Here is an 11,385-nt window from a genome sequence, read left to right on the forward strand (position 1 = left end):
CCATTGGCATATCCATCTTGAGGATTCCATCATACATGATGTTCCACAGCAGCGGGCCGAGGACCGATCCTTGGGGAACTCCTCCAGTGATTTGGTGCTCACGTGTCCCTTTATCCGTCTCATATATGAGCACTCGGTCTCTTAGGTAGTCCTTGATGATATTCTGCAGATACGGCGGTATTTGAAAGTTTCTCAATTCTTCTAGTATGTGATCCCAATTGGCAGAGTTGAATGCATTTTGGACATCGAGTGTTGCCACTATGCAATACTCTTTGGTCCCGTACATCCATCGGGTGCCATCGATAGCTCGCTTTGCTATCTCACATACCTCGCCGATTGCGTCCACCGTGGACCTGCCTTTGCGAAACCCGTGCTGTCTCGGTGAGAGCTGACGCGTTACTGCCTTCTCCAGCCTGGTGTGGATTATGCGCTCGAGGATCTTACCCACTGTGTCGAGCATGCAGAGTGGTCTATAGGATGATGGCTCCTCGGTCGGCTTGTTCCCCTTGGGTAAGAGGACTAGCCGCTGTCGCTTCCATGGTCTGGGGAAGGTCCCTTCGGACATGCACGCATTGAATAACTCCACGTACATTTGTGGATTGGTCTCAATAGCCGTGCGGAGAACGGCATTTGGGACCCCATCAGATCCTGGTGCTTTGCCGTTCTTGATCCGTTGTAGAGCTTCGAGGACTTCTGCTCCCGTGGTGGCTTCTATTTCAGGTGGCGGTATTCTATCCATCACCCTCTGGGCTGACACTTTCTCTGGAAATAGGGTTTCTACTATGTTAACCAGCAGATCTGCACACATTGGCGGCGGGGGACTGAACACTCGCAGTCTCTTCATTACCAGCCTGTATGCGTAGCCCCAAGGGTTCGCATCTGCGTCATCGCACAGCTTTTCGAAGCATTTGCGCTTGGCATCCTTGATCTGCCTCTTCAAGCAGCGTCTGCTTTCCTTATATTCGCCTTGGAGCCTCTCGAATTCCGGGGAACCTCTCGAACGCTGGTATAGTCGTCTTTTCCGCTGGCACTCCTGCCTGGCGCTACCTATTGCAGCGTTCCACCAATACGTTGGCCTGCGGTTGTTCAGGCTTCTTCTTTTCCTTAGCATGGAGGCATCACATGCTTCCAGCGTATGTATAGCCAGTTGGCTTGCTCTCTCGTCAGCCGTACCGTTGGTCTCGTAGTCCTCAAACATGGCCCGGACCATATCCGGCTCTAGCGTTTCGGTCTTATAACCGATCTGCTTACCAATGAACGGGTTAGGTGCGCCCGTTTCCTGGATTTCACATATGAGGTCCGTGTATACGTGTGCGCGTGTGTGTGTGTGTGAATAGGGTTTCGGGGTTTTTACTTGGTGAATGAGACCAAACGTGTGGCACGCACTGGAAGGCGATGCAACGATCGTGCGGTGTGGCTAGAATCGCCCTGGCTGCTAAATCGTCCTCTTCCACCCTCCCCCTTCACACGTCCCGCGCTACTTGGCTCACACACGCGCAACTGGAACGAACTCACTCAGGTTCCGTTGGGCAGTCTTCTTCTCTGCAGTCGACTTTCTCGAACTCCAGTGTCCCTCTCCAGGAAACCTTCTGGCCCGGTTCTGGTGGCTATATTCCTTGCCGGCTGTTAGTAAAATTTTCTGCATTACAACCTATTTTATCGCCCGCCTTTTCTGTACTCACTTCAAACTTTCTGTTTTAAGCACAAAATTTCAAATTTCGACGTTACTCCGTCCACGCTCCACCATTTCCATAATCCAATCCACGTTTTCTAATATTTTCACTCCTATTTATCCCTTTTTCCCTTACTAATACATATAACTAATCCTATTCTCTTCCTTATATCCCCAGTAACGGCTCCAGCTCCCCCCGATGTCACAATACATCATCGAGCCTCCCTGGACTTCCGCTAGATGGCGCGTCGCCCTCAGCCCTGGCCACCTATCGTTCAGGTGGGACTGGAACATTCCCTCAGCCCCGCCCATAATTTTATCCGATTAGTGAATCAATTTTCTACTTGTCTGGCGTCTTTTAAATATTTGCTTTTCTTGGATTTCTTTATATCGTTGAAATTGACAAAGTATAGCATTATATACCGATATACCGTAAATATACGATCGGTTCAATTTTCACCTCAAAAAATACCAAAAAGCATGTGCATTGGCTAAGTGTGGCCAGTTTATGGCATCGAAAACACTTACATCAATATGTAGGGATTATGTAGAAACTGTGTAGTTGCCATTTAAAAAATTAATTAAAAAATGGTATTGGATGAAAAAAAAATGCGTAAAACGTAAAACGATTATTACGTAATTTGAAGACTTTTTGGTTGTCAACAGGTGGTATTTACATTTTTTATCCTATTTTCTTGACTGAATATTAAAATACTGTTTCCCGAGCTGCTAAATTTAGTTTAGATAGCTTTAAAACAGAGACTGTGCGCTTAACAGGATATGCAAAACAATATCGTTAAACAAAATTTGCTAAAAAAGGAGCACCTTAAAACGAAACGACTTTTTATAAATTTGTGTATCGAGCTAGTAATCGGCAGAGAAGTTATAGCTGTTGTTCTCGTTGCGATAGATCGATATCAATAATAGAAATTTTAAAATTCCCATTCGTACTCGGCGCGTTCGTTTTTATGTAAATTCAAATGATATATGGGCATTTCCGCGGTGAGCGAGCGTACGCTTTTGATGTACAAAAAAGGTGGAAAACAAACATTTTTCCCCCGGTTTTTAAGCGGGTCAATAGAATTTTGTAAGCTCTATCTTCAGTACATAAGAGGGGGCTTACCCCATTTTTATACCCGATACTCAAAATGAGTATTGGGGTATATTAGATATGTGGTGAAAATGGATGTGTGTAACGTCCAGAAGGAATCGTTTCCGACCCCATAAAGTATATATATTCTTGATCAGCATCAATAGCCGAGTCGATTGAGCCCTGTCTGTCTGTAAATCTGTCCGTCCCTATTAGCGCCTAGTGTTCAAAGACTATAAGAGCTAGAGCAACGATGTTTTGGATCCAGACTTCTGTGATATGTCACTGCTACAAAAATATTTCAAAACTTCGCCCCGCCCACTTCTGCCCCCACAAAGGACGAAAATCTGTGGCATCCACAATTTTAAAGATATGAGAAAACCAAAATCGTAGAGAATGACTGTAAAATCTCAACCAGATCGTAATTAATAAATCTGGGGCATCCACAAATCTCAGAGAAGTTAGTTGCTGCGTACACCGCAACTCTACATTTATACCCGATACTTAGTCAGTATGGCTCTCCTCCGGCAGACGCAGCTAATATTAAACGACACGACAAAGAGTGCGTGCGAGAGAGACAGAAAATCAGTCTGAGCGTGACGTCGGGCGCTGCGTAGCCAGTGCAAATTGATTTGTTCCTATTGGCTATAAAAATTATCTGATCTGGTCCAGATTCAGCAATCTGATAGATATGGATACCGTGAAGACTGAAGATTACCGTGTTGGAATGACTGAGGAACACTGGAAAATCGATAGATTTAAATAACTACGAGGCACTAAGGATAGAACTAAGAGTACGCAAAATACTATCTAAGCAAACTAATTGTAATCTTAACAGCCCTGTATACAAGCTAGCCCCCCTAGGAGTGATCTATGCACTTTCCGCTGCGTTTTCTTTTAGTGGTTGCAGGGGCAGGAGCTTGACCGTCTTGTAGCCACGGTCCCGGCGGAACCACAGCCAGTTGTTGCCATTAAAGTAGTCCTCGATGTGCTCTAGGCTGCGACCCTTCGTTTCGGGCTGAAATAGGCACATAAAGATGGTTAACAGGAAGCTGGAAAATCCGAATACCAGGAAAGCCACTCGCATCTTTAACAACGACTGCAGAGCAGTGAAGCCCTTGGCAAAGATGAACAGGGCCACATTCATGGAGGCAAACACTCCGCCCGCCGTCCGACCACGAATCCTGGCCGGAAACAGTTCTCCAATCATGATGCCCGGCATCACCATCAGCGCTGTGTTGAAGACGATAAAGCCCAGGAGGCAGCCACCAGCCACCAATACATCGTACGACATCTTTGGGTGACCCACCCGAGCATACGTGAATCCGCTCAAAGCCAGGCAGAATACGCCCGAGCCGATGCCCAACAGGATCATAATGCCACGCCTCCGCACAAAGATTAGGATCGCACAGAAGATCATGCAGCAGACGACCCGTACAGCAGCCGTCCAGACCGCAGCCTGTTTAGAATCAAAGTCGGCCCCGAACTCCGACACAATATCGATGGCGTAAAATATCACAATGAAAGTGCCAGAGAACATCTGCCGTAGCGAGAAGACAATCACGATGACCAGGGGTTTAATAGCCACTCGCTGACAGCACAGCCTGAAGATATTCTCGTTGGTCTTGGTGGTGGCCCGCTCCTTGTCCAGGCGCTGCTTCATATCATTCACCTCCTTCTGGGCACTAATCTCGCTGCCCCTCAGGAAGGCTTGCAGGGCTTTCTTCTCGTGCCCGTTGCGCAGCAGCCAGGACGGGGTCTCCGGTATGCAGTAGATAGAGACCACAGCAAGAAACGGCAGTACGTTGGCACACCAGGCCACATTCCGCCAGTACATAATGGAACCCAGCGAGTAGACGAGCAGTATGCCGCAGGAATACGCTACATAGGGTGCTCCAATAAGCCGACTTCTCAGATTGGGTTCCGCTGTCTCGGCTATGTAGACCTGTGGAGTGGAGTTGACGGTTATTTAATATTACGCAACTTAGAAGACAATAATTCTATTTTCAACACAAAAGGAAAACAAAAATGCCAATTGTTAAATTGTAGACGTGACCCAACTAAACCCTGACCACACAAGAATAAAAACTTTTGCTGGTCGAAGACAAACAAACAATTTGATCAAATTGAGGGTCACAAAAGCATCAGCATAATAATCACTGAATCTAAATCTCAATCGTAATCTTCCGAATGGGGGAACTCTTGAATGGTAATCATAAAATCGTAAATCATGCCAGCAAACCATTAATGAAAACGAAATTCGCTCGGACGACACACACGCGCAACAGTCGACGCTCAAGAGCCATCCATCCCATTCCCCATCGCCCACCCACCACTCCGATGACAACAAAAGCATTATTGTAGACTAAGGTCAAGAATCCGGAACTACAGCGGTTTTGTGTGCGGAAAGATTTTGCTAATGCAAATGATGCGCGCGCCATTTCAAGTCGAGCATGATGAATGGGAATGATGGCGACAACGTCAGCGTTTATGAGTCCGACTATCCTTATCATTTTGGCCGCAAGATAAGTCACGGACATATCCATAAGGTACGAGTAAATAAATAAACAGCCGGCTTACATCGCATTATCATAGACACAATGGGGAACCGACCGGAGAATCCGCGACAATAGACGCTAAGTGAGCAATTGACAGCCAAACTTGGACAACTTGTCAGCAGCTGTCTTCTCGCGCTGTATGTGTGGGGTGGGGTTCAAGGATGAGCCATTTACGGTTAATGGGTCAGTCGAACATGCTCGACTTGTGTCAGGTATTATCACCGGGAAAAGTGAATGAACTCAAGAGAGCCGTCTGAATGAATCATACATAAATGGATAACTCACCTGTCCTGGTCCGCCCAGAATGCCAGTGGCAAAGCCGCACAGAAAGCGGGCAAAGATCATAATCTTAACGCTCTTGGCTGTGGCCAGCGTGCTCCAGCCTAGGAAGATGGGAATCACCGACACCAGCAGAGTCTTGCGACGTCCCAAATAGTCAGCGAGGGGCCCGAACAGCAGCGAACCAAAGGGCGTGGCCAAACTATGGACGCTCGCTGAGGTTTTGGAGAGACAGGTAGAAATATATTAGATCGTAACCCGAATAGAAAGACAGACTCGAGATAGCCAAAACTTTGCTTGTCTTTGCCGATTAATAGTCAATCTTTTTAATCGCAAATATCTTGTCGAAGCTTGTGCGGTTGATTTTCGACTCAACATACCTATCCATGAGCCTGTGTCGATATCTATTGGTATCTCTGTGGTATTTCCATCACTCAGCTGGGGCAGCAATACCGCTGAGAATCCAATGGGCGTGCCACAGCCGGCGGACAGCAACAAGACCGCGCAGGTGGCCAGAACCTGGAGGAAAAAGGAATCCAAGGAAAACTTCAATCAAAAAGGAACCATTCTATCAAGGTCTCAGATGGTCAGGGCATCAATGCAACAATGTCCCATGCTTGAAACGTCTTGCACAACAATTGGCGTCAATGGAAGTTGCCCCACAGACGCCACACGCCTTTTGACGCAGCGGCGCTGCTGTTGCATGAGCATGAGCAGCATTTTTATACCCGATACTCAAAATGAGTATTGGGGTATATTAGATTTGTGGTAAAAGTGGATGTGTGTAACGTCCAATAGGAATCGTTTCCGACCCCATAAAGTATATATATTCTTGATCAGCATCAATAGCCGAGTCGATTGAGCCATGTCTGTCTGTCCGTCTGTCCGTCCGTCCGTCTGTCCGTCTGTCCGTCCCCTTCAGCGCCTAGTGCTCAAAGACTATAAGAGCGAGAGCAACGATGTTTTGGATCCAGACTTCTGTGATATGTCACTGCTACAAAAATATTTCAAAACTTTGCCCCGCCCACTTCCGCCCCCACAAAGGGCGAAAATCTGTGGCATCCACAATTTCGACGATACGAGAAAACTAAAAACGGAGAATCGTAGAAGATGACTATATCTTCTAGAGTGCAAAATCTGAACCAGATCGTATAATTATTATAGCCAGAATCAAGAAAACAATTTCATTCTTTCTCGCCCTTTCTCGAAATTGTGGATGCCACAGATTTTCGCCCTTTGTGGGGCGGAAGTGGGCGGGGCAAAGTTTTGAAATATTCTTGTAGCAGTGACATATCACAGAAGTCTGGATCCAAAACATCGTTGCTCTCGCTCTTATAGTCTTTGAGCACTAGGCGCTGAAGGGGACGGACAGACGGACAGACGGACAGACAGACATGGCTCAATCGACTCGGCTATTGATGCTGATCAAGAATATATATACTTTATGGGGTCGGAAACGATTCCTTTTGGACGTTACACACATCCACTTTTACCACAAATCTAATATACCCCAATACTCATTTTGAGTATCGGGTATAAAAAGTGTGAGGAAAGGTATTCCCACACGTAGGGGGCAGTATAGGGTTAAGCGCTAACGGCCGTTATCCGGGGATATCCGGAGGCGGCGAATTCCCGAGGAGAGCTCTCCCGGGGACCCAAGATGAGAGGGGAGGACCCCTGGAGAGAGAGCAGCGGGATGACGGGATCGGGCTGGCAGTGGCACAGCGCATGACCAAATATGGTCATAAGATCACGACACCAGCCAGGTCCCGTTGGAAAGCGACAAGGGAATGAAGGAACGCCGTTAGCGCCAGGCGGCATCGGCGGCGCCGACGCAGAAGCGAGCCTATACGAGGAGGGCCGCGACCAGGAACGGGCACAGTCAGCAAACGGAGCTAGCATGAGTGAAGTGAATAGTGAGCCACAAGAGTGAGACCAAGCGAAGGGAAGAGAACGTTAGAAAGCGAACGCGTTGTGTGAGGATTGAGAGGCGGACTCGAGCGTGCAGCCAAGAGCCAAAGGCCCCAATCCCTTGAACCAACGGTGCCACGCTTGACGCGCATCCCACCAGGAGTGAGGCACCCTCGGGCCGAAAAGCCAAGTGAGTCGAGTGAGATCGAACGCGTCAGGCGCCTGACTGAGAGGCGGATTTGGGCCACGTGCCAAGAATCGATAGCCGCAGTCAGTAGAGCCGGCGGTGCCACGCTCGGCGACGCCGTGGGGGGCCCAGGGGGCGACACGCTCATCGAACCACAGAGGAGTACCACGAGGAGAACCAGCACCGGAGTCGGAATAGCGTAAGATAGACTTAAGATACCAATAAAGCATATTAGCATACCAGTACAAGACCCAACCCGTGCCTTCTTACTTGTCGTCGGGGCAACATACAAATATTGTTGCAGCGAGCCTACCGACCGCTGAGCCAGCCCAGCTGCATCAGACGGGAAAAGAACGGATCGTTACAACTGGCGCCCAACGTGGGGCCTCTCGACAAGTAAAAGACAAAGTGCATTTGGGAAGGGCGGTATTGAGTTTGGTATCGCGAGGGCATAAAAATGAGGAGTCGACGATGGGTTCATTCATTGAGGAAAGAGGACTTGGTCCAGTGCGCGCGGGCGTGCGGTCTTCGATTGGAAGGCACGCTGACCGAGATGCGCCGAATCTTCAAGGAGTGGATAGAGAAGCACGGAGAGGAACCGGAGTATGCGGACGCGCTCGAGGCCTGGGAGATGAAGGCGGGAGGAGCCGTGACCGCGGCCCAGATGGAGGACGGAGCGGATCCATACGAGCTGTGGAGGCGGCCGTCCGAGACCCAAGAGGAGCTCATCGCGAGCCTGGCGGTCCCGGTGAAAAGACGGTCGCCTAGCCGACCGCGGCAGAGAGTGGTGAGAGGCCAACCAGGCCAGCACAGCCGGAGCAAGCGAGCGCGAGAAACCCACAGGGATTGGAAGAAGGGAGAGCAGGGGAGGATCGTCGACGGGGACTCGATGAACAAACCACGAGACCGCCCAGTTCGAGTTTTGCCAACGTCGCCAAGCAGGTCAGGGAGTGGTCGTTTCGGTTCGACGGAACGGCGAAACCACTCGAGTTCCTGGAACAGATCGAGTGGTCAGCCGACATGTAACGGGTTGGAGTTGAATTTAATTCCGCGAGCCATGCCTGAGCTGCTAAAGGGTCGGGCGCTCATGTGGTTTGTAGCCAACAACAGGCAGTGGCAGACATGGGACGCATTTGCGCGTAGCTTCCAAGCATACTTCCTGCCGAGGGGGTATTTTGAAAAATTACTCCAGGAGGTGAGGTTGAGGAAGCAAAGATGGGGAGAGCCATTCAAGGACTACATGGTGGAGATGCAGACCCTCATGCGGCCACTAAAATGCACGCCCGAAGAGCAGTTGGAGCTCATTAGAGACAACAGCATGCCTGATTTGAGGGTGTTCATCCGGCCACATAGGTGCAGAGACCTGGATCACATGATGACGCTGGCCGACGAATTTGAGGCTCTGGAGAGGGACCGGCTGGAGTTCCAACGGGAGTGTCCGGCGAGTAAGGCAAAAGCAAACAATCCGTTCGCTCGTCCGGCAGTAACGGAGATATGTCGCCGCTGCCAGGGCGAAACGACAGCCAGCTCTGATTCGACAAGGGAAAAAAGGCCGGTCCCAACGCGGCGGGATGACCAAGCGAACACGAACATAGAGGCTGGGTTCATGAAAAACCCAGCCCAGGCGTGTCGACGATGCGGAAGTGACCGCCATTGAGCACAAGCATGCAATGGCCGACCTATAACATTCTGCTGGAGGTACGGCAAGGTAGGAGCCCCGACATAACAGTGCTGCCAGAAAGCGGGAAACGCCCCGCGACCCAAGCCGCGGAGGGCCGTGCCAGGGTCGCAAGACGAAGCCCCCCAAAGCTCATAGGAGAACTCACGGAGGAGGATGTCCAGCTGTCGGCGGTGGTGAGGATCGCGGGCAGCAACTGGAAAGCAACGGTCGATACCGGGGCGACAAGCAGTTTTATCAGCTGCGAGGCGGCGAGTAGACTGGGGGAAGAGAGGCGACAGAAAGAGACGAGGAAGCTGGTGCGGCTGGCTGACGGACGCAGCCGGGAAATCAATTCCCAGATCGAGGTGGAGCTGGCCTTCGGGGACAAGATCGTTACAATCTCGCTTCTCGTGTTGCCCGGAGTAATAGATGAGCTAGTCCTGGGATGGGATTTCCTCGCCGCGGTCGGAGCAGAGGTGACCTGTGCGGGACACAGGAATGTGATCCCTGCGAGAGGCCACCGCCAGGGGCGGTTGGAGGAGAAGTTGTCAGTGGCGGTGGTAGCGAACACGGGAGGGTCTGTCGAGCCCGCATCCGACGGAACGCGATCGGAGGAGGGATCGGTTGAAAACTTCCTGGCAAAGGAGTTGGAAGAGTTCCGGGAACTGAAGGGAGTGTCGAACATAGCTACACACACGATCACTATGAGTGATGCCCAGCCGGTCAAACAGCGTTACTATCCCAAAAATCCCAAGATGCAAGCCGAAATCAACCAACAGGTTGACGAACTGCTGGAAAGAGGGTGTATTGAGCCATCGAAGAGCCCGTACAGTTCACCCATCGTGATGGTCAAAAAGAAGACGGGAAAGTGGAGATTATGCGTGGACTTCAGACAGATAAACGCGAAGTCCATCAAGGATGCGTACCCCATGCCAAGAATAGCCTATATTTTGGACCAGCTCAGGGAGGCACGGTTCATCAGTAGCTTAGACTTAAAGGACGGATATTGGCAGATACCACTGGAGGAAGGCAGTAGAAAGTTCACCGCGTTCACGGTGCCCGGCAAAGGGCTGTTCCAGTGGAAGGTGATGCCATTCGGACTCCACTCAGTCTCGGCTACGTTTCAGAGGGCATTGGACCAGGTGATAGGCCCCGAGATGATGCCACACGCGTTCGCGTACCAAGACGACATCATTGTCATCGGCCGTACCGAGGAGGAGCACAAGCGCAACCTCGAAGAACTTTTTCGACGGTTGAAGAACGCAAACTTGCGCCTAAATGTGGACAAGTGACAATTTTTTAGGAAGGAGCTACGATACCTGGGGCATTTGGTAACGGGAGACGGAATCTGCACCGATCCCGAGAAAGTGGCGGCCATTAAGGAGTTGCAGCCGCCAGCGAGTGTCAAAGAGCTACGACAATACTTGGGCGTGGCCTCCTGGTACAGGCGTTTCGTAAAGGGATTCGCCACGTTGGTGCAGCCCCTCAGCACTTTGCTGAAGAAGAAGGCCAAGTGGGAATGGTCAACGGAACAGCAACAAGCGTTCGAGGACGTAAAAAGTCGGCTGACAGCAGATCCTGTGTTGGTTTCCCCAGATTTCTCAAAGAAATTCGTGCTCCAGACGGACGCCAGCGACTACGGACTGGGGCGATCCTGACGCAAGAGACGGAGAAGGGCGCGAGGGTCATCTCATACGCCAATAGGACTCTGAATAGCGCAGAAAAGAACTATTCGGCGACTGAAAAGGAGTGTCTGGCCATTGTATGGGCTATAAGAAAGCTAAAGCCCTATCTGGAGGGATACCATTTCAAGGTAGTCACAGATCACATGGCGTTGAAATGGTTGAACAGCATCGAGAGCCCAACAGGGAGGATCGCCAGGTGGGCGCTGGAGCTACAAGAATACGACCTCGAAGTGGCATATAGGAAAGGGCAGCTGAACGTAGTGGCGGACGCACTGTCCCGACAGCCATTGGCGGAGCGATGCCTGAGAACCACCGAGGAGGAAGCAGAGAAGGGACACGAACC

General features: G+C 50.4%; 1 protein-coding gene across 1 annotated transcript; it reads right to left on the minus strand.

The window, feature by feature from the left end:
- Window positions 1-3,461: 3,461 nt before the first annotated feature.
- On the minus strand, window positions 3,462-6,151 carry LOC117190568 (facilitated trehalose transporter Tret1-2 homolog; the record flags this gene model as incomplete). The annotated part of the gene is made up of 3 exons (XM_033395625.1): window positions 3,462-4,707; window positions 5,606-5,814; window positions 5,980-6,151. Coding segments are annotated over 3 exons (1,455 nt in total), but the record flags the coding sequence as incomplete, so codon positions are not given.
- Between the last annotated feature and the right edge of the window lie 5,234 nt (window positions 6,152-11,385).

This window comes from Drosophila miranda (assembly GCF_003369915.1).
Source record: "Drosophila miranda strain MSH22 chromosome Y unlocalized genomic scaffold, D.miranda_PacBio2.1 Contig_Y1_pilon, whole genome shotgun sequence".
In the NCBI taxonomy this organism is placed as follows: domain Eukaryota; kingdom Metazoa; phylum Arthropoda; class Insecta; order Diptera; family Drosophilidae; genus Drosophila; species Drosophila miranda.